The sequence below is a fragment of the Hyposmocoma kahamanoa genome, unplaced genomic scaffold, assembly GCF_003589595.1.
Source record: "Hyposmocoma kahamanoa isolate Upper Pololo Valley unplaced genomic scaffold, ASM358959v1 100021, whole genome shotgun sequence".
In the NCBI taxonomy this organism is placed as follows: Eukaryota; Metazoa; Arthropoda; class Insecta; order Lepidoptera; family Cosmopterigidae; genus Hyposmocoma; species Hyposmocoma kahamanoa.
This window is the reverse complement of record NW_020653200.1, coordinates 6,465,868-6,489,604: the sequence shown is the minus strand read 5'-3', so window position 1 is coordinate 6,489,604 and position 23,737 is coordinate 6,465,868. Positions and strand designations below refer to the sequence as shown.

The 23,737-nt window shown below is 35.3% G+C and overlaps 2 protein-coding genes across 3 annotated transcripts in view; both read right to left on the bottom strand.

Moving 5' to 3' along the window:
- The window catches only part of LOC113239528 (bestrophin-3-like), a 51,175-nt gene extending 42,592 nt beyond the window's left edge, over positions 1-8,583 (bottom strand). Inside the window, exon 1 of the mRNA XM_026476613.1 lies at positions 8,086-8,583. Within this exon, the coding sequence (XP_026332398.1) occupies positions 8,086-8,156 (71 nt within the window). The 5' untranslated portion in view covers positions 8,157-8,583. The remainder of the gene's footprint in view (positions 1-8,085) is intronic.
- A 2,231-nt stretch (positions 8,584-10,814) lies between these two features.
- On the bottom strand, positions 10,815-23,389 carry LOC113240251 (ubiquitin-conjugating enzyme E2-22 kDa). 2 transcript variants are annotated; one of them, XM_026477509.1, is made up of 3 exons: positions 23,197-23,389; positions 15,532-15,684; positions 10,815-14,838 (listed from the first exon to the last, which is right to left on the bottom strand). In XM_026477509.1, exons 1-3 carry the CDS (start codon positions 23,257-23,259, stop codon positions 14,455-14,457), a joined length of 600 nt encoding a protein of 199 aa, XP_026333294.1. In that variant the 5' UTR covers positions 23,260-23,389; the 3' UTR covers positions 10,815-14,454. The 2 variants fall into 2 exon arrangements, with proteins under 2 accessions (XP_026333294.1, XP_026333301.1); XM_026477516.1 differs by having other exon boundaries at positions 15,532-15,681.
- Positions 23,390-23,737: the final 348 nt, after the last annotated feature.

The window sequence follows — 23,737 nt, the reverse complement described above, 5'->3', positions numbered from 1 at the left end:
GAATAAAATTCTTGTAGTTGTAAGCGTGAACGGGGCCTAAGACTCACTTGCACACATTAGTCAGACCATGGAGGAAAAGGACAGTCGGTAAAGGTACGCTTCGTTAATGTAAATAATTGATAATAATTTTTATTAGGAATTATTAATTCCTTTCTTTATTTTTATCGCCTTGCCACCACAGAACCATCTATTAACATAATACTGAACTTTGTACCCGGTAGATGTCAAAAAAATTTAGTGATCTACTTATTCATAAGTATCTTATCGACATTATTTCATTTTAGTAATTTACAATATAATATAATATCTTTAAAATCCTGACTCGTATATGCTTACAATAGCCCATTTATAACACTGATCCCATCACGACGCCGGTGAGCGGGTTTTTGTAACTTAAAAAAAAATCAAATCCACTGGTAAACATCCTCACAGCGTGCACCAAACTCGTTTCGAACTATGGATGAGATTGAAAAAACAAAAAGTGTATAATTGTACGCTTAATTGTGATATTTTTGTTCAATTTATAATTAATCATTGTGTTCAGAACATAATTATGTTCGGGCTGCGCTGTACGCAACAGTAGTTCAGGTTTTATGCTCAATAAGTTTTGTCCATGTTTTACTTATTACGTACATGATCATTAATATAATTTTAAAGACATACAACGCTTGTAATACTTGACGGCTCATTAAGCGCCCTTAATTAGTATCTAAGCACCGCAGTTGGAATATTACCGCCACATAATTTATACATCACACCAATACCGCTGTTCCGCCTTCGGTTGTATTCCAGCTAGGTTGCTACTCAACCGGTAGTTAGAAGCATTAGCAGGGGGATTGGGTGCATTTATAAAAGTAACTTATTTGCACTGCTGGGCAAAGAACTCTCCTCTAGACTTCCACAGCTCCCTTTTTGACGCAACGTTAGACTAGTCCATTACATATGCGTCCAAGTCATCCCGCCATTCCCTTCTTGATCCGCTTCTCGTCGTCTCTAGCCAAGTGGTTGGGTGAGCCCATTTCTATGGGTGTATGCGAGTGATGTGTCCAACCCAGTCCTGTTTCAACTTGACAGTCTTAAATTCTATATAAGTTCATTTATAGAACGGGAGCAATGAGAACTCGAATACTTTCATAGGTCGTAATTATTCTGGTCCGTCCTAAAAGTTAATGTTATTTTGTGGTATAGTATTTTTAGTTATCTTAAAAGTAACAAATTGTATTACATGTGTCGTTTCAATTTTAATCACTTTATATGTTGAAGTCCCTGGGCTCATTTCCATCGGGGGCCTGTACCACTGAGTCAATTTAATTTGTTAATTGTAGCACCTACTATGTCATCATCAACCCGCATACATCCCACTGCTGGGCAGGAAAATATCTAAGAATAGGGTTTAAGCCGTGATAACTCCCAATGCCTCTGCAGCCAATGGAGTTTTACGACTACAGAGATCTTTGAACAGGTATAGAACACTTTCCGAAATGAAATTAAAAAATCTTGTTTTTTCACATATAAAACAATGTAATAACAATAATGCTTAATTGAATTTTTCGGAGAAGAATTTTTGTACAATTTGACTAAAATAGAAAATGTAACTATTTCACGATTGACCATGACCAAGGGACCTGTAAAGGGCCCGAAACATTCATTTGTTTGAAATAACAAATGTAATCACGCGATTTAAATCCGAAAAAATGGTCATTTCTTATGTGTAACAATCGTGAAAACATAAGAATTTGACTAAAATGTTAAGTATATTTTTTATAAAATATGTAATGCCAGTCATATTAATTACTCGGTGAGAAGTGCCAATACCTGTTCGTTTTGGACCTTGCGCGTTGAATAAATGTTACCGTAGAACATGACCTACATATGCACTACCGCTATTAATGCAATATCAACCACTCATATATTACACGTGAATATCGAGCATGCTATATTATGCACTGAGAACAACTCAAAGACATTTATAGACAGTCTTTAAAGGTTCTATATAGATGAGATAATTCCATACTGTTCACCTGCCTATGTATCACTGATACAGTATCAGTCTTAAACTGCAGTAAATCAATCGTCGGGTGTTGAATGCAAGTGTTTATGGTGCGACACGATTACGAATAATACTCGCGCTGCATAAGGATTGAGGATAATTTTTCCCTTGCCTCGACCATGATTTGATAAAAGGCACGTTGCAATGTAGCGGAATTTGCTAATACGCTATGCGCACCCACATTATTATAGCATTAGCTTTTTACTTGCAGAATACCAAATTAAGAGCCGTCAGATTTTGTCGTTTCGACCTTCTTTGAACCTTGCCGATTATAGTGAGCACCTCAGCATTGCTTACTAATTACTAGTTTCAGTGTCGCCTCTAGAGCGGCCTTTGAGTTATGTTTATCAACCAAAAACATTGCGTGGCCGTTTTGTAAATTCGTTGTTTTAGGTACCCTCATCACCTTATAGGAACCCTGTGAAATGAGTAATAAGATAGAATTCGTCCAGATCTTTTTCCTTGATGTAATTTTACGCTTAATAAGATGGCATTACCTTTTCTCTTTCTTATAAAAAGACTTACAGCAGACGGTAACAAAATACGCATAGGACGCAAAATATCTGTCGTTCATCATAATTTTCCCTTTTAGAATTATGCACAATGTAGTGGATTCTTGCGCTGATTCATCTACGTGGATAATCGATATCATACGCAATAGCGCACTGCGGACCATGTCGTATGTCGTGCGTTACGAGGGTATTTTTCGCATATCTTTGTACGGTGCGACACGATGCAATACTGTATGTAAAAGTAACTGCTATTCGTATAATATCCTCAATCCCTCTATAATTTATAAATACGTATCTTCATTCATCCATGTCTTGTACATGCAGAACATTTCATGCTGTGTTTACGCTTCCACGTGTATAAAGTCTTACGATGTATATATTTCACGCATATTGGTTAAAATATTCATGCGTATAAAGTCCAAAGTTGTTATGTAAAGAATCAACACATGTACCGTCTCCTAGTCATAAAAACAAAGCTATCGGAATAAATCAGAATGGCAGACTAGTAGTTACTAATTTCAGCCACAGGGATCCCACTAGTAAGTACTAGTACAGCATTCTACTCGTATCATTAAAAAGTGATACAAAATTGTATTGTTTACGAATGCGACGTAGATGAACAACTAATGTGGAGGTTTCCATGAGATGTCGAAAAAGTAAATCGCGGTGTCGTTACTGCGTGAAGGGATCATTGTCGACCTTTTGGAAAGTCACGGAACGTCAGAAAAAAGTCTGGAAATCTCACAGAAAATCAAGGAACGTCGTGAGAACTCACAGGTAAAGCTTTCACTTGTTTTTTTCGCTACTTCGCATTACCATCTGTTAATTTACAAACTCGAGGGATTGTCAGCCGTCTGATGATAAACGCGGGAACACAACATATTTTCATTCTTTTATTATTAATTGTTAACGTTTTTGTATAATGTCGTTGAGTAATTAGCCTTCCTAGATTACAAGATATTACACCTGTCCAAACATGGTTCAAACGCGATAACTATGAAAAAAAAAAATTAAATCGCTGAACCATATTCCGTAAAACGTTATATACCTGTGACTATATATATATGTATAGCCGTAACACAGATTTCAAAAGCGATAACTGTTGTAGGACAATCTTTCAGTGTTTTGCCATAACACGTGCCTACGTCGTCGTTTTGCTACAACAAGGTCCTTACATCAAAGTGTAACGGAAACAGTGTGAGGTTTACTGCGCATTTAGTTGTTCAGCCTGCGGATAGACATTGCGTATTTAGCTTGTTTGTTTTGGTTGTTTACTTGTTTATTATACTTTAAATTTTTTTACATGTGTATCGTCAAGCCGGCGAGTGGTGTAGGCAGACTCCGCATTTCTTTACTTGCCAAGACAAACAACGTCGGCTCCTTATATTTAAATCAATGCTTGTATACAATTTGATTATTTTATCTCTTAAGAGTCACAACACACATACTACACAATGATGTTATTTCTACAATATTTACTCTGGATTCTTTAATGCTGACCATGCTTAGCTTTCACATGACGTCTACTAATGTTAATGACACGGCCGCACTAATATAGTACCTATATGCCATTGATACGGTAAGATGTGCATACGGGCGTAGGGTCTTAAGAGGGCGCTGAATGCCTCTTGCAACGCCTCTAAGGAGTAAACGGGCTATTGCTGCCAAGCATCATTTATTATTGTTCCATTTGCACCCGAATTTCCGATTACTGGGCGAAATATAACTGTAAGTATTCCATTTTGATTGCCTGCCTACTAGTAGGCGCCGGGGTAAGATTGCACCCGGGCGCATCTTGGGCAATCGCCGCCGGCGCTGACTTTCCTCTTACTCATATTCGTTTTCATTACTTTCCTTTCAAAAGCTTTATGCTTAATTGTTACAATCTAATGCATCTGTTTTGCTAATAAGGATAAAAAACTTTATACTTAGTCAATGTAAAGCAGTTATTCGATAAATAATTCATTAATTCTTAACTCTCTTTTCGAGCCAACAGACCAACCGTACCTACATGAATGAATAATGTATGTAAGCACTGGAATCCTTCGAAATAAATTTTATAAAATATATTATTAAAAAATATTTAATAAAATAAATTAATATATCCTATATATGAACAATGTCGTTTTTTCCCAAAACTTTATTGTTAGCATTCATATAAGGTAAAGCGAAATGCATTCTTTGAGTTTATCAAAATCATTAGAGCAATTTAAAACAAAAATAATTGATCATAGTCATACTTTATCTTCTGTATCATTAAGAACTTTATAAAACGTTGGCCAATGGCAAGACGTTTTGACTAGTATGCTGCTTTCCGAGCTTTAATTATTATACTTTGTTTTAGTAGTCTATCTATCTCACTTTCTGTCATCATCTACGTTATGGATAAAACTTTGACACGGCTTATTACATCGTTTTGCGTGGGTATGCAGCACTGCATCACCATGAAGTGTAGGTATTCGTGGAAACTCATAAATGACACTAATTCTATTAAAAGAAATTAAGGTTACATAATATAAAAAAAATATTATACATATTAGTCAGCATTCATGGACATTGAGTAAATCTCATCTAACAAAGTAGGCGAAATGCTCAAATTTCAGTTGTGTAGCACGTGTCTCAGGGCATTTTCAAGTTTTTGGTTAACGTCGTCGTACGTTTCTTTTTTCAAAGCCTACAAAGTCCATAACTGTCTGTTATACCTAATTGTTAAACGCTAATCTAGAACAGTAGGTCAATGCTGAATAGCTGGAACTAAAACAATTAAAAATCATTGTATTTTTTTCAACGTTGGGGCCCCCTTTATTTTGCTTAAAAGGAAAATGTTTCATCTCTGTCGGTTTACTGTATTGTATAATAGTTAGTAAAAAGCTGCAAATAGTAAAAAAAATATATATACAATTCGATTTTATATTACTGCGACTGTACCGAAAACTTAGCAAGGGCTTTAAAATGCTCTAAGGTTTTAAATGATTGGTCCAGCCAGATACGTTTTCTTTTCGAATCTTACCATTAAAAGATGGCAAATTCAGGAAGGAAAAAGGCGTACAGGATTCGAAATTGTTGTATTTAACGAGAAATACGTCTCACGTAGATATTCGGCATGGATTAGCCTTAGAACAAATTTACATGACAAACTCGTGATTGGCCCACTGGTTTAGTTTAGCAAGTTGATGGATATCTCTAGAACGATTTTAAGTGGCATGAGACTTGTGCACCCAGCTCCAGAGAGCTGAAAGCTGCTATTACTAAACAATGCTCGCACGTGTACCCAAAGACTTAAAATCTTACACTGAGTTAACAAAAGGTTGATGCAGATCTTTAATAGTACCTAATTTCAAGAAGGTGCCTACCTTCCTCAACCAGGGAAATAAAGTAACCTAAGTACTTAGAGCTAATGACGACATTGAACTAATCTGACAGTAGGAATATAATGTACTAATGTTAGCCTTTATATTACACATAGGATGCACTATAAGTTTGCGGAACTGGCCACTTACATAAAAAATATTTAAAAAGTAATTACAACATTTGAAAATGGGAACTCTTTGGCTGTAGAATACAGTTTGTTTCATCCGACTGTTTTCACATCGGCGCGTCATTTTAAAAAATTGGTCGTCTACATCGCCATGGATTTAACTCGTGAAAATTTTCGTAGTATGATTTTCTACGACTTTAAGTGTAATCAAACAGCTCAGCGGAGCTTCGCTCGGCTTCAAACTGCTTTTGGCGATGAAGCACCATGCAAGACGACTATCTATAGCTGGTTTTCAGAATTCAAACGCGGTCGTGTGAATCTCAGTGACGAATTTCGTGATGGTCGCCCGTCCACTGCTGTGAACAACATCGATGCTGTGCGCCGTATGATCAAAACAGACAGGCATGTGATATACCATGAGATTCGGGCATTTTTAGGTATAGGCATGAGTCAAATACAATCAATACTACACAAACATTTGGGTGTGAAAAAGCTGTGCTCTCGCTGGATCCCACACAATTTGACTGAGGCTCAAAAAACGGATCGCGTCACTTGGTGCAATGCCTAGGTTACCAGATTCAACGAAGGGGCGTCAAATTTGTTGTGGGACATAGTAATAGGTGACGAAACATGGATTTACAGTTACGATCCCAAAACAAAGCAGTAATCGAGCGTCTTTCGAGATGAGCTGAAACCAACCAAAGTGGCGCGCGTGCAAAGTGCCTCTAAGCCGATGAGTGCTTCTTTTTTAACAAAAATAATTTTAATAAAACTGGACACGTAAATACTGTTGCTTTGGAAAATCGTTGTACCGTGAATAGTGATGAAGTTATTGACAAACTCCGTAAAAACAACATATAGATAGATAGTGCCAGTTCTCACACGGCCAGACAGACAAATTAATTTTTGAAGGTGAACAACGTTGACCTTATGAGCCATCCCGCGTTCAGTCCCAACCTGGCAACTTGTGACTTTTACTTATTTCCAAAAATTAAGAGCCAGTTAATCAACGATTTTCTTAACCTGAAGAGGCTGCCGAAGAATATGAAAAATATGTTTCCGAGATTGTCACGGAGGAGTGGCATAAATGTTTTCAAAATTGGTTCATTCGTATGAAAAAGTGCTTTTAACGCTAACGGAGAATATTTTGAGAAACAATAAATTCATTTCTGACCATTTATAGTATTTTTTTCTTATTCATTCCGGAAACTTGTAGTGCGCCACACGTATTTCAAAACGTATTTTTTTTGTAAAATAAACAAAATATTATTAAACGAATACATTTAAGTACCTACCTAGACGTAAGAGCTACTCACTCCGTCCTCGCAGTATAGAATCACTGTCGCTCACATAGCGGTACCTTCAACGAGTCTCACCGAAAAGAAAAACACTTAGGAATGTAGACTTCAAATAATGATTAAGGCTAACGTTTATTTTTATTGCATTGGATTGGATCTTGCTTGGCATCAGCTTATTTCGCCGCTTTGTAAGTTAAATCAAGTAAGTACAAAACTTAACAGCCAGCATAAATCACTAAATCGATTCTATAGTTACGATTTATGGTAAAATAAATCTATTCAAGGAAATCGCAACTATCGAGTTAAGCTGTAATCGATTGGCGTATCGTACACCTATGCGTCACAGTTACTTTCGCCACCTTTCGTTGTCAGGGCCAAGCGAGCAGTAAGCAGACACTGAAACTAAGTATAAATCACTTCTAATAAGTCACATTCATCACCTCACCGCTGCCGCAAGGTCGACTGATCCTCACTCTTTACATGACAACTACCTTTCAACTGTTTGACATAAACAAAAGGGGCGGCGAGATTTAAATGTTATTTTATAAATGGTTGATACACGTCACAATGGGTAGGCAGGAGTAAAGGTGCCATTGTTGTGTATTACAACGGCTCCGGGCCATCGAGCGGCGGTTTCGTCATGCGAAATTGAGCATCTTCCACCCGAACAGCTGTTTGCCAGCGATTGACGTCTACCGACCTGTCCGACACCGACTGCCTCTCCCTTTACACAAAGAAATAACTTACTTCAAAAGGATCCTCCAAAAACAACCGAAACTGCTGCCATTTGGGACTTCTCCGGCGTATGATATAGTCATGTTAAATACACTAAATTATAATATTTATTTATATTCACACACGTTTTGTTGGCGCGAGCTTGAACCGAGACACACGCGGAAAATTAAATACGTTTTAGAAAGTAATAAAAAGTTTATTTACGTTAGTTACTTAAAAAGACGAAGAGGAATTAGTAAACTAAAGTGTGCACTGTTATTAATCACATTCTGGTGAGGTGTTACGTTCTCGGCTTCCCCCAAATTGTTGAATATCATAAAGGAAAAGTGCGCGAGAACACCGCCTGCGGTGGAGCGACAACTCTGACTGAACTGATTAATGGAATGACACTCGCCTGGTTGCTCAAGTTGTTCGCTGTTTGCTGATGCGTTCGCGGCGCGGGCGCAGCTAGTTGTACAGGTTCTACACAGCTTATTATGTTCACTTCGGTCTCCGCTAGATGCCGCTCTCCACAAATACAGACTAAAAGATTATACCAAGTGCACGTTGGTACACAACACTTGCATACGTACGTAAACATGGTTAAATAAAGGCTTGAATTCAATCGATTCCTGATATTTTTAATGTTGGTAAAAACCTAAATTAAAAGACATACACATACGGTGGTAATAAACCTGCAATTAGTAACAATGAAAAGTTCTTTAAGCATACTTGTTAGAACTGAGATTACGGACCTATCCAACTTGGACATCAACGAAAGTAAAATTTAAACAGGTTCTACAGATTTGTAAGATTAAAAGATGTGACAGCCTTAGCGTCATACCTGAAGACTACCATAGAAACATGTTCCGTTTCAAAATGAATACTAGACTTGAGTAGGTCATGAGTGAAAGAGCAATATATTTCCGTACGAAGAGTGATTACACGTTTAGTTCACTTGATTTCAAGTAACATCTCTATACAAGAAGGCATAAGGTTTAATTCGGACTAGTACGACTGGCATAGCGCATAACAAACATATGCTAAAAGAAAAAAATTACGTAAGGTTCAAATCGGACTAGTACTACTGGCATAGCGCATACAAATCATATGCTAAAAGAAAAAATCTACGTATCTTTTAGAAGAAAATTCGGAAAAACTATTTTCATTGCGTGCCATTAGAGCACACATTGTTTTACTCAGTTGTCATCGGTTTACACATCGCTATTAATAATAAAATATATTTTAGGCCATGGGAGAGAAGAGTCCAAAACAGATAATAATAATAAAAAGCAAAAAGCTGCAATTTTAAATACATGCCGCAGTGTCAGACAGTTCTTGCAGATGGACGAGGACGAAGTAGGCTCTTATTACACACCCTCCACATAGATACACGCCATACTGCATTTACTTGATTTCAAAGTAAATGCAGTATGTTTATTGTTTAAGTGTGGTTCAAACCAGCCTACAGACTGAGAAAAATACAGAACATACTGATAATAATGTGCCACACCAAATACCCATTCCTTAGGCACTACACAGAGTTCCCAACCAGACACATTTTAGAAAATTTAATTTCTCAAATTGGTCTCTAATGGGTCTACACTAACATACCTGTAAAAATAGCTGTAGAACAATGATTCTTTTTCAGTATCTTCAGCGCAAGCTCTTCAACGTCAACTGTTATGCAATAAAGCGGATAAATCAAACGATGGTACCTATATGGAAGACTTCATGAGAACTGACACCAAAACATAGCGATTATAATTAAAATATATTTGGATTGCTGTATTGTACATTTGTGCGTATTATTTGATTTATAATGTGACGGTATTAAATGTAATTTATACCTAAACTTATTAATTAGTAGTTATAACACTATCTTCTCCAGTCGTGTAAAACACGAAAAAAAATCAGGACGTGAGTTATAAAATTATAAAAATACATTCAAATTATGACGATACTTTTATTTAGGTACAACATTTCATTCAATCTCCATTTCTTATCCTCAATTAATCAGACATACTATACAAAATGTAACTAAATTGGAAAAATAAACGATCTTGCCTATTTCTTACTAGCTCTATTTAGGGTGGCAATATTACATACATCACAATACTAAGTGGATTGTGGACGTAATGGATATCCAACAACAAAATTGATAATAACATTTAACTTTACATAATTTTAATTTTAAGGCTATTTAATTATTTTATTGCTCGTTACAAAAACAACTTCGTAATTTGTGATGATCTTTGTCTTATCACCCTTAACACAATATCTCAAAGAAACGACAGGTGCGTCCATGTTCAACAGTCAATTGTGAAATCTGATGTCCACTTATCTGATTTGAACACAGAAGGCCTCATATAGCGCTCCTTAACCGCGATCATTCGCTTGTAATTAAGAGTTAAAATTCGAGCTTTACAGCTGAGAACCGAGCATTCATTCGTTGCGCAACCTGTAATTAATTATACAACTTGTAACATTCGGTCGCTCTTTCACCGGGAGCATTCGCCTGTAATGTAACAATCTGTTCAGATTGTAAGGCTGCGACTCCACCAGATATAGCGAAAATGTTTTGAAGTCTTTACATAAGTTAGGTGCCTGCGAGTGCCTTGAGTGCCTGTGAGCACCCGCGAGAGCCAGATGTGTCCGGGCCCTCGCGGGCGCTCGCGGGCACTTCGGCATCATATTCTTCATAGTGCCTGCGATATTATTTAAACCGAAAGTGAAAATTCCAGGCTACAGTAACAGTTTCAGGAATACTAGAAGTGAATAAAACTTTATATAAGGTAGTCCCACAATTATCGACACGGAATCGCATTAAGCAGGTCAGAAAAAGCTTTATTTCCATGAAATAAGAGCGAAAAAGACGGCTGCATTGATCTATTTCCTACGAATTTATGATCTGTACGCAGCCGATGTCGGGTGATCGGCGGCTTTAACACCCAAACGGTCTCATCGACATCCGGCCTCGTCGACACCCAAACGACCTCGTCAACACCCGAACGACCTCGTCGACACCCGAACGGCCATGTCGGCGGCGAATCTGCTTAATGCGACAAGTGTGGTAAAACATGGATCGCTCAAGCCGATTCCGCATTGATAAGGTGTCGTAACTCTTTAAACGAAGTCAGAAACTTTCTGCTATTGCCGTTACTCTAGTACAGTCGATTAAGCAGAAATCAGTGGGAAATCAGAGAAAATGTTGAATTAAAACATAGTGAAATGTTAATAGTAGTTAAGAAAAAGTATTATCTAAATAGCAATTCAGTGATCAATATAGCTAATGTTATAGTAATGGGTATTTTATAATAGTAATTGTAACAGTTGATATTGACGCGGGACCGTGGGGAGAGACCAAAACTTGCAAGCCTATACTCAGCATTGGGGAAGTCAGGCTGTAAATGATGATGATGATGAATTACAACAGTGTATGTAAACAGAGCGATTATGGTTATGAAGATAACAGTTCATACAGAATTAGTACAGAAATTGTTATCGATGATTGTTATCAGAGAGCAACGCCTAGTAATTCATAGGATAGAAGCACCTACAGACGCAAGGGGTCGACAATCGACAGCCATTGACTCGACAACGTATTAATTTTCGGACGAACGCGCCAGCGTAAGAGGTGCTTGATCAGCGATACGTGCGCAAACATACCCACAGAAAGATACACAGTTCGGGTAGGTAGAGTGGCCGATTGGTTGTGATCCGGTCGAGTGTGAATTTAAATTGATTTGATTTGATTGATTGATTCACCGCACTGTGAGCTCGTATCGCATCCTACATAGATTCTGCCGCGCACGAACAAAGTGAAAGAACAGATCGAGTGTGTATCCGAATGTACGTACATTAGAATGTACAGATTGACTGTGATAGAGGAAAGGCGGTGCTTCAACCGCAATGGATGCACATTCGATATTTTTTTGTTCAAATCAGGTAATTGACGTGTTTGATAACATTGCTACCTTATGCTAGAACTATTGCCGTATTGTACAATCTCGATTAGCTATGTATAAAAATTTTATTCTCGTTATGCTAAAATGAATAAGTAATTTGCTTATCAAACCTAAAAGGCAAAAATCGTCTCCCATCTTCAAATTGGCCATTATTCTAAAAATCATGAACAAAGTAATTTTACAAAAATAACAACACAAAAAATATCTTTCAAACTTACCAGATTAGTAAGATATTAAGTAGAGATGAAACGGATACCCGGTAACTATCCGGTATCCGGTAAAATTACTATCAGGCCGTATACCGGATAATAGGACAATGTCCGGCCGGATACCGGATATTTAAAAATCAAAAAGTTTACAATCAGATATGATATGAGCTAAGAAGATAGTAATAGGACAAATAAATAGCAACTACACGATCGTTGACAATTTGTTCATTGTAACTTTAAAAAACTATGAAAATAGACAACATAATCTGTAAACTTCGTACTCAACTTTCAATAAAGGCTAATTATGGCGAATGGAAACCAGTATTTCTCCAATAAGTGGTAAAACTCGGTTCCGTTTATTTTCATAAACAAGACCAGCTTCCGAGGACAGTATTTTGCTATAAACTCTTGCAAAGTTTGTCAAATTTAGGTACTGCTTCCAGACCACCAAATGAAAGGATCGCGATCACGATAGATTCGAACTGTCTTGAAATAATGATCGATTTAAAATAATCATGTTTTCGTATGACCAATGTGTAACGATAATATTGAAACGTGTAAATAGATTCAGATATATTTTTTTGGCAAAAACTAGTATCAAAGTTTTAGAATAGTTAGATCAAACCATTAATGAAATCTAACTGAAACAAAAGATTGACGGGCATATCAAGTGCTAGGCTTATACTTATAAAATAACAACTAGAAATTTTAATATGGACAAAGAATGATGTAACTGTTTCAACAACAAACAAACAGCACTGACATTAAAGTATAGCTAAATTGGCTATTTTTTCACGGTTGACATTTTTCTGTTGTGTATTTGTTTGTATTGTTATTGTAGTGTTGTATTATCGAATAAATTTATAGTTGTAACAAAAACCAAGTGACCACAACTCAAATCATTAATGTGAAAGTGCAATCATTCACTAATCATTCAATCACGGCGATGCGCGCTATAAACCGGTCGCGACATGTTTGCGACTGTGAGTACGATATCCGGCGCCCGGATATCTGGCTGTCCGGTCTAGTTGCTTGCCGGATATCCGGTATCTGGCCTAATCACTATCCGTTTCATCTCTAGTAGGCACCTAAAACTTCTCTGATTAGATGTTTTACAAATTATAGTTCATTTCACATAGCATGATTCTGGTGACGTTTGAAATTTGAAGTTTCGAGAGATGTAGTGATGTAAAACCGAATGAAAATAAATCGATTTAAATACCTTATCCGAAATAATTTGTAACGAGGAAAGAATAGATTTACAGAAAATAATTTAAGAACAAATAAAAAAACAAAATAGAAAGGACCAATTATTATGTTACTCACTTTCCAAGAAAACTACACAACAAATAAAAAATCAACAACCAAAAAAAGTCAACAAAGCATAAAATCAACTGCAACGAAACGAAATTTGAACAATTACTCCAAAAACATCACGCAAAGCTCAAAACCAAAAGATAACGACTCGCATAGTAAATTCGATTTATCGATTCTAAGGTGTAAATTCTATGGATAAAATATACCGGTTTACGCAACAAGTAATCGGGGTAATTTATTTTCATCTTTATCACTTAATTTCTTACTACTATATATACTCTAATTTTTATTTAAAATTACAACTCCAACAAATATTTGTTTTTGGTACATTATGACAAATTTACTATTTCTTTTAGTAACCTGGTTGGAAGATTGATATGAGTGCAACGTAAAAATTGGAAGTGGCACAGGACTCATCCCATGTGAAATGGACTATAATTGCAAGTGAACATACAAATTTTATAAAATCATCAGAATTACAGAAAAACCGGATCACAAATGAGTACACATGTTACCTTATCACCTAGTTTCAGAAAGCGTCAATTTCAATACTCATTAAAGCTTTGCATAAAATTAATTCATTGAAATATTTACAGCAATTAAAATTTCTTAATTAAATTTGATTGGACATGACAACACATAATTTCTGTAGTGCCCCTTAATAGACAAGTGTTACTAAAGGCCAACGCAAATTACGGACATTATTGCGCGTCGTCCAAGTTGCGCTGTCACGAGTACATTTGGGTATGGGATTTATCAGCTCGGCGGACAAAACACTGTCAGCTGCGTGCTATTAATGGACGTAAACAATTTTTAATTACGCTTTTTACTAATGGGTGATAATTTGATGGAGCTCTATGTAAGTCACCGTAAAAGGTAGCATTATGTATAGAGCTTGTATGGTAAGACTAACTAAAAAGTTGCTCCGTAGCCTGCTCGAGTTCCCAATCATATGTAGACAGAGCTACCCTCGCTTGGTGTTCGTCGATGCCCATGTCTAATAGGCGCTGCACCTTTTGATTGAATTCCCAAATTGGTGTCGGGCCCCCAGCGTAGACGTTAGTCCAATGTCTCGCTGTTAAATTGAATAGTTGGGGGTTTTCTCTATATTGTTTTGCGACAACCGCGTCCTGAGGGTCATTGGGTTCAGCAGCTGAAAGCAGTGCTTGGATGGAGAGCAATACTGTTCGCAGCGTTAATGCGGCGGCCCATTGGTCTTTGAGAATGTCTAAACAAATGGCACCAGTCACTGATGATACATTCGGGTGCCATATCTTGGTCATGAAACGGATCTGTAAAAGATATACTAAGTTTTAGTTAAGAAAATTACATAATACATATTAAATCATATATTCCTCGGTCAGTTAGAAAATTTATTCGTTCACTATGCGTACGCGCGCATGTTTATTCGAAAACATGTTTTGCTTACTGTCGATCCATTTTAAATGTACACACGCCAGCACATCAAGCTACACATTGACGTATCTTGTACCGTTGCAATGGAGGCGGTTTTCGAACAAAAATGGGTAGTCTGATGTGCCGTTGTCCGTACAATGAATTTGTTTGTATGGGCTTGTAGTTTTCAAGTCAACCTGATCCTTATGAAATATTTACTATAAGTGCTTAATTTTATATGTAACGCCACCATATATAACTTAATTGCTAAATCAAAGTTGCGGCTTTATACAATGATTTATGTTAGATACAGATAGAAACCATTCAGTCACGAGGTAATTTAGTCCTCGCTCCAAGGTCTGATTATCAACACAGACATTATCTAACATGCCAGTATCTAATTTCCAGTACAGTAAATTAAAATTTTTGACGATGTTGTGGAAATTAAATTTAAGAGAAAAGGCACTATTAATAAAACATAATAGTAAAAAAAACTAAATGTCGAATGAACTATGGAATCCTGAAATACAACACAATGGAACTTTATAGCAAAATATTTGAAAACATTTTATGTAATATACAGAGTTTACCTTAGGAGGATTGAAGGGATAGGTCTCAGGAACTTTAATCTCCAGTAAAAATGTGCCTCCTTCGTAAGGAGTATCTGGGGGTCCGGCGATCTCACCCTGAAGCTCTGTGAAACTATCATTCACCAGCTCCAATTTTATGGCTCCTCCTGCCATCTGGAACCAAGATATTAGCAACATTTAACTGACACAAATTATATTCATTATCAAAGTCTTTGAAGGTCCACACAATTTCACTAATAGCCTAAAAAATAGCAGAACATTGTTACATAATAAATCCGCTCGGCTTGCGTTTTTATGTCTAATGCAACTCAATACATTTCTTCTTTTTCTTAAGATTTTAGATCAAAATAATAAATTAGTTCAGTAATTGGGTAAGTATGCTGACAGTACGTCGCATTTGTTAATTAGGCAGTCGATGGAAAGCCTTTGGACCAGTTATACCATCTCCAATAAATACGCTAAAATAAAAATAAAAATTTAAAATGATATAATTCAGTGGTATAAATGGTCTCCAACTGTCCCACTTATACTCTTAATGATATAAGTGGCACAGTCTCAACCTGTTGCTCAGTCTGTTAAGAGTATAAGTGGGACAGGTAAGTACCACTTATACCATTATTTATTATCTAATGGTAAAACAGAGATAAACTAGTGCCGCCTATGCCATTACTGGTATAAATGGGACACGCAAGTACCATTTGCACCATTATTTACTATCCAATGGTATGATGGATATCGAAAATCAGGTTCTCTGTCAACAAAATGCAAAAATAAAAAGAACTAAATCCAGTCCAAAATTAGTCATGTTGTACCGTATTATAGAGTAACAACAAATAAAGTAGGATTTCGCTGTAGACATTGAAACACGCAAGAGGGCACCACAAGGTATATACATACATTGATAATTTTAATAAAAATAATGAAAGTGTTTAGTTTTTAGAGAATAGTGTAAAAAACCATTAGTTATTTTTAAAAATATAGACAATTAACATTTGTGTACAAAAACAATTTGTAAATAGTGAAGTAAAGGTAAAAACATATAATAGTGATCACCTATTTGAAGGACCTAAATAAAATATTATCAACAAATATATTACGGAACATTGTCATATTTTGAAAATATTGTAAAAAAAAAGCGGTCGTAGGTAGTGAAATAATTTTAAAAACCATCAAAGTAAACTTTGATCAAGCATATTATATACGATGAAAGGCAGTGGATAAATTGTAACTGTGACGTCGTAAGCTCGTTGGCTTAGTGCTTTCACTGTGCGACACGCTTGTCGATCATACAGTTTTCAAATATGTCTATTTTCTAATGACTGTTATTATTGAAGCCCTGAAATGTTGCCAGCAATTTTAAGCCACTTGTTTACGGGTAAGTACAGGGCGTATTAAGTTTATATTTCAATTATAATGATTCTTTGAAATAAGGTTTTCATTAAGCGATTTATATGCTCTTAATTATGTATACTGTGAAAATAGAACTCTACAGCAATATTAATATAATTTGATTTAAACAAGACACAGGGTTAAGAGCACGTCAAACTTAACACTTAAGATTTTAATTCAACTCAATGCCGCTTGCGCTTAGAATGATCCTAAGGCCAAAAAGCCAAGCTAGACTTTTAATTTAATTAATATTACATTTCAAAAGCACTAAAACATTCCAGCACAAAATACGGCAATGTGTAGTATGTGCGTTCGCACTGCTGTGTGTTGACCACGGAAGAAAAAAAACAATGGAAGAACCGCTGTCACCAAAACGCATACAAACAAATGATAAACACTATGAAATCTTGATAATGATTGGTCGTAGTTTCTAATTTAAAAAGATATAACAAATTCTTGTTACACATAGGAAATAAAACTATTCGAGTTCTTAGATTTTCGCGATTGTTACAAATAGGAAATGAAACTATTTTTCCGGATTTAAATCGCGTATATTTGTTTCAAACAAACAAACAAACCGACGTTTCGGGCCCTTTACAGGTCCCATGTTCACGGTTGACATTTCCTAAATAAAAATATTTTTCCGGATTTACACAACCATAACGCACAAAGCGCAAATGGCGGACTGTACTCAAGTAGGTGGATCTATGCCTACAATTGGCACGCGTCTTATACTAACTAACCACATCTACTGTATTTATGATTCTATGGTGATGATATCGCTCGTAGTCTGCGTCAGAGTCATTCATAAAGAATATCACTAAAACTGTAACAGACCCTTGTATGTACATTCCATCGCTGAACACGAGTCACTTCTAATAAAGGGTGTACAGTATATTAATAATAAGTTTGGAGTTAGTATATTGTTAGTAAATGTTAAGCAGGGTATTCGTTACAGACTGCCGGTTGCCGACATAGGTGGGTAACGGATGGCGAAAGCTCCCGTGACATGGGTCCGTGAGCGGCAGACTTAGGGGAGTCCGTCCTTCGTTAATATTGGATCCGAGATGGCGGTGTACGTGTTCCACGTCTCCTTCCCAAGTTTGCCGACAGGAAGACAAGAACTCTTCCCGAAAAGCGAGATGGGGTTCGGCGCCCAATAGGACCAATCACAGTCAGAGCCGCGGAAGAACGCGTAAGCATCTCCGTGACTCCGGCACATGGTAAGGAGATGGAACACCGTCAGGTTTTAGTCGGTAGGAGTCCGACATAACCCTTCGTCTCCCCCGGGCGGAGGATATCCATGCCGATTTCCTGACGTTAAAAAAAGTGTATTCATTAAGAGGAGCTGTAACTGTAACGTGACAGATACAGTAACGACGTTCTAGTGGGTACGCCTGAAATAGTCTTCATTCGTTAGTATGAGTACCTGATTATCGTCGTCTATGATTTTTGGTAACATAAAATGCAACTATTACGGTTACAGCTCGCTAGTTAATACCCGGCTTTAGATAGCAATAATCATTTATTTCATGTTAGTACTAATTTTTTTTGAGGCCGTGGATTAAAGACTGGGCTCGCACCTACGAGTTTTTCGGAATTTATATGCGAAATTTAATTGAAATTAAAATATAGGTTTTTTTTTTTTTTATTTATTTATTTTAAGCACTAAGAATATTACAAAAATATATATACATCACACCCTTAAACCTACATTGGTTTGTCCGGGTGCTGCACGTTCTCCTTAATTACATCTTAATATTACATTCTTATATTTAATAAGCTAACAAAAGATTACAAATCTCAATTAGAAATTACATGTTTCATTGTTATACTACTACATTTATTTATTTATTTATTTATTTTTTTTTTTTTTTCAAAGTAACTTTTAATTGAACTTTTTATATTAACCGTAGTTATGTTTTTCTTTAATTCTAAAGGTAAATTATTAATTAATTTTGGTACAATAAAATTAGTAGTCCTTTCTCCATAGAAATTATGCGAAGCAGTTGTTATTAAGGTTTGCAAAGTAATTTGTCTCGTACCTTTTGTGTGACTAACTTTCTTATCAATATATTTAAAAAGTTATCTATTAATAGTAAACATTTAATTTTATTTTGAACATTTAAAACTCCGCAATAATCAAATAGACCCTTGTCATTATCTCGAAACTGCTCTTTAATTCTATAAGGTACAATTAATTTTAAAAGTCTTAGCTGAAGTTTATAAATTTTTTCCAAATATGTTTTGAAAGTACGACCGTAACTAGTTAATCCATATGCAACTATACTCTCCGCTAAAGCTTTATACATTTGTAAAAGAACACCACAAGGCACGCGACGTTGTATTAAGAAAAACTTAGCCGTAATTGCTCGTAATTTTGAACAAATCAGTTCTATATGCGGCCCCCAATTAAATCGATGGTCAATTACCAAACCAAGGTAAGTATGTTGGTTTACATTTTCAATAGCTTTACAGTCACATACCGTACTATGATAGTTACTGTGTGTGTAATGGGTATTATGGTGTCATGATATATAGCCACGCCATCATATTTTTTTAAGATATTACCCACTGTGACTAATGTACGGCTAACGTACATGATATTCATGTATTTTTTGTGAATGTACTACTATCAATTTAAAAGAAATAAAAAAACAATTACTGTGGCGTTGCAACTGAGGATTCTTTGTAGCCACGCCAACTATTATTAATACTTAATGCAATTTTAGCTATGTATTACGCTGTGTATTATGTACACATAAAAAATAGGCGAAATGTAAGCTCATTCTGCTACATTCCAATTGTCAAGTTTTACATAATGAAACGCCTTCATATTCACTCCTACAAAATATTGCATAACAATTTTGCCCATATATTATAGATAGGCGCTTGACAAACTTATATAAATGACGAAGGAATTATAGGAAAACCACCGCATTTTACTACTACTTGCATAATACATGTACATCATGAACGTTAGCCGTATAACGTACACACTCAACATAGCACTAACCCTGTGTCGCGGATGCTATGGACACACGTAGACAACCACAAATTACACCCAAACTCACGACAGAAATGAATGTAGGCCATACAAATAATTCTCCCGGCCCGGGAATCGAACCTGTGACCTTTGCGTGAGCCGGACTGCCACCGTTCCATGGTCACCGTTTGGCCACAGAGGCAGTTGATGATGATGAGTATTGATTTTTTTCATATTTTGTTCTAAAAGTACTTTTTAATTTAGATTTAATTGTTCACAATTTAACGATATTTTTATTTCTTTAGGAATTTCGTTCATTAGATAATGTATATATTTTAAAGATTCCGATAAGACGTTATCACCAATTTATTACTGTAGATATTTCGCATTTTATTTCACTACAGTAAGTAGATTGTAAACTTTTATTACAAAAGTGTTCAAATAGTAGCATATATTTCAATTTTTCTTGTACTGGGAGTACAAGAAGTGACTTTTATTCAATAATTAATTCCTCGAGTAATATACAGGTTGTGTAAGATAGGGTAAGTTTTATTTTTTATTACAGTACATTTTACAAGAATAACTTTTATTTCGAGTTGTAAGGTTTTTGCAACTGTTACACATAGGCAATAAAAATATTGTTTCAGATCTAAATTGCATATATTAATTTGTTTTTCAAACAAACCAAACAACGTTTAGGGCCCTTTACACTTTTATGATTGACTTTTAGTTTATTACAAACCGTATTCATGTGTTCTGTCCATTTCATGTGATTATCTATTGCAAATCTTACATATGTTTGACTATCCACAAGTGCCATACAGTGTTATTTTTAAATGGAACAGTAAAGGGAAATCTGAAACCAAAGAAGATACAACGAAACTGTCTTAGGAACCATAAGTATCTTTTTATGAAAACAATTTTGACATAGTAAATTTTTCAGTCAAGGGTGAGTGTCCATAAAAATGAATAAAATTGATAAAATTTTTTTTAGTGCTATATAGACTTAGTTTCATAAAAGGATAATTTCATTGTATGGGACGAAAAATAATCGGGACAGCAGAAGTAGGTCAAATTCCATAAAATAAAATAAAGGTTTTCATACAAAATTCACAAAATTGGCATTTTTTTTAATGTTGATAGACTAAATTTCTTATAAGGATGATTTCATTGCATGAGATGAAAAAAATTGGGACAGCAGAAGTTGATCAAATTTCATCAAGCCAACTAGGCTTTTATCGTTTTCAACATAAAATGCCACCATTAACATTCCAGGGCTGTCTTTGTTTGTGTATGTTTTATTTCTTTATTTGCCAGGTACAGTCAAGAGCACATCAAAGAACTTGACAACACTTGACAAAAGAGCTTGACACTTTGAACTTTGGACCGTTCTTATTGTAAGTTGGATTTAAATCTAAAGTGTCAAGCTTGACGTGCTCTTGACCCTATACCTTCAGTTTAACGAATTTTTTTCCGGATTGTGTTGTAATATTCGGTATTATTTGTTATATTGTTAATTTCTAATGTTTTAGCAAGTTGATTCTGTTCAAGATCATGTATCCGTTGTTCTGGCGCTCCTACGCGTCTCTCTTGGTTATTAAATTCTAGTTAGGGAGTTCCATATCTTTTTTTTAAATTCTTGTACTATAGCTTGAAATTTTTCTTAAGTATTAACGTCGACTGGCGACGTTTTTGTTATTAATTGCAAAACATCAAATACATATTTTTGCCTATTTTCAAACCTGAGTGACATCAAAATAAATCAGATTTACCTGTGATGTGTAACATCAAAATATTTTTGGAATTTTGTTAAGTGTAAGGGGCTAAAACACTGGCTGTATGTAAAATCCATTCATTACTAATAACAATAAATTTATTTACCATCGAATTCACAACATTAAAATGTTTTAACATTTTTTAACAAGTTTTATCTCTTGTGTGAATTCCATCACAGTAAAAGTAGCAAAATTATATTGAAATGTCATGATGACTGCTGAATTAAATACTCTAGTCCTCTGTAAACAATGCAGCAAATAAAACCCTCGCAAAAGAGCCAACGCCAGCTGTGACACATATGCATAAATATTTTCACAAAAACAGTTATTTAAACAAATAAAGAACAATGATGCTTTCTGTTTAGTGAGTACATTACTTGGACTGGTGCCAAATAAAGAACAGATTTTTTCAAAATTAATTTATGTGCAATATTCGATGTCAGGACATGAATACATAAATACAAACCCACAGTATATCAAAAATATATCTTTTGAACATGAAAATGTCTATCCACATCGTATTTGTTTGAAAATGTTGCTAATATTAAATTTTTTTTACAAAATGTATAGAAACCAATGACAATCTCAAAAAAACATGTTAATATAACACCCAATCATTGTAAGGAATGAAGGAATTTGTGATTCAGTTGAATTTTGGAGAAAAATGACAACAGGAAGATATTAATTATGATGAGTTGCATCCAATCACACATGTAAGTCTGTAAAGCAACAGTCAATGTCATTGTGTAGCATATCTGAGGGACACAACCTGTTTTGCTTGTACACTTTATTTAGAATGTGCAAAATAGACATTAAATTTAATCTTTACATTAAGTAAATACTCACTTTTGGCTTGTTATTTACTAAATTTTGAATATATTTGACCATATCAAAATGTATGGAATATTAAGACGTGCCTCTTACTGAACTATATGCAGTTAAAAAGCAATCATTCAATTGTCAAAAGATAACAATTGAGATACCCTAGGTGCAAACAAACGCATAATACTATGTGTAAGTATTGTGGGTCACAACACTTTAGTTAACTAAATTATTTAACTGTTGTCCTGTGATATCCTACCATATCACATATAATTTTTTTCTTAATAACAATACTTATTAAAATAGTATTTCGACGTTAAAAACTAATAAATGCACAATAAAAAATAGAGTAATTAAATTTCTCTATAATATTAACTATAGGATTCATGCAGTACACCAACAGATGGTGTGGCATAAATGTTGAAATGAAAAACTGGAGATCGTTAAATACGTTGTGCAGCAATAAACAATATAAACGATAGATTGCACCAAAAACATGCTGATTCACTCTAAAACTGTACCAATAAAAACAGATCACCACACAAATTCACGACTTTATCACAAAGAACTTTGCACTTTACCTTGATTTAACCATGATATAAGAGGAAATTATGGGATCAGTGACATTCCAACCCAAAGTGCAAGTAAATGCTAGCACAGGTTGCGAGTTTTAGCGATGTAAAATAATCTTACCTCCTCACTTTTGACGACCTCCTTGAATTCTCTTTTGATACGTTTGGCCGCTATGTTTGCCATTGGTATTAAGATCAAATTTTGTTATTATTGACGGCACTCTTCGGGTAGCGAAATGTTATTACAGGTTATTGAAGAGTTTTATTTGAACGAAAGGCAACGAGAATTTCCAGATTTACGAAAGTCAAAGGCCGGCCGGTGTTGCAATTGCAATGTACATTCAGATCTTAAAGGATGGAAAAAATTCAGATATAGTTTCAGTTGCCACCCTAAAATATGACACGCCGAAAATTACCAACAAAAGAGAAAAAAAAAATAGCGGGAAAATAACCCGCGAATCCATTCGAATTTAAAATCACGATTTAAGCTATTTTTGTTGCGAAAGGTATGGAAAACACAATTTTTTTTGCTTAACATACAAAAATAGAAATAAAATTCAATAAAACACAGAGTTTTAACAACCAATAAAACATACATATTATTTTTTCATCAATATCCGGTATCCATCTCAAGTCAAGCGCCGGTCTTTTTCCCTTTAAGT

Excerpts from the sequence above, each read along its gene's own strand:
- LOC113240251 (XM_026477509.1), bottom strand. The coding sequence starts at position 23,259 with ATGGCAAACATAGCGGCCAAACGTATCAAAAGAGAATTCAAGGAGGTC. Across the intron at positions 15,685-23,196 it reads AGGTCGTCAAAAGTGAGGAG|ATGGCAGGAGGAGCCATAAA; the intron begins GTAAGATTATTT and ends TCTTGGTTCCAG. Across the intron at positions 14,839-15,531 it reads ATCCCTTCAATCCTCCTAAG|ATCCGTTTCATGACCAAGAT; the intron begins GTAAACTCTGTA and ends TATCTTTTACAG.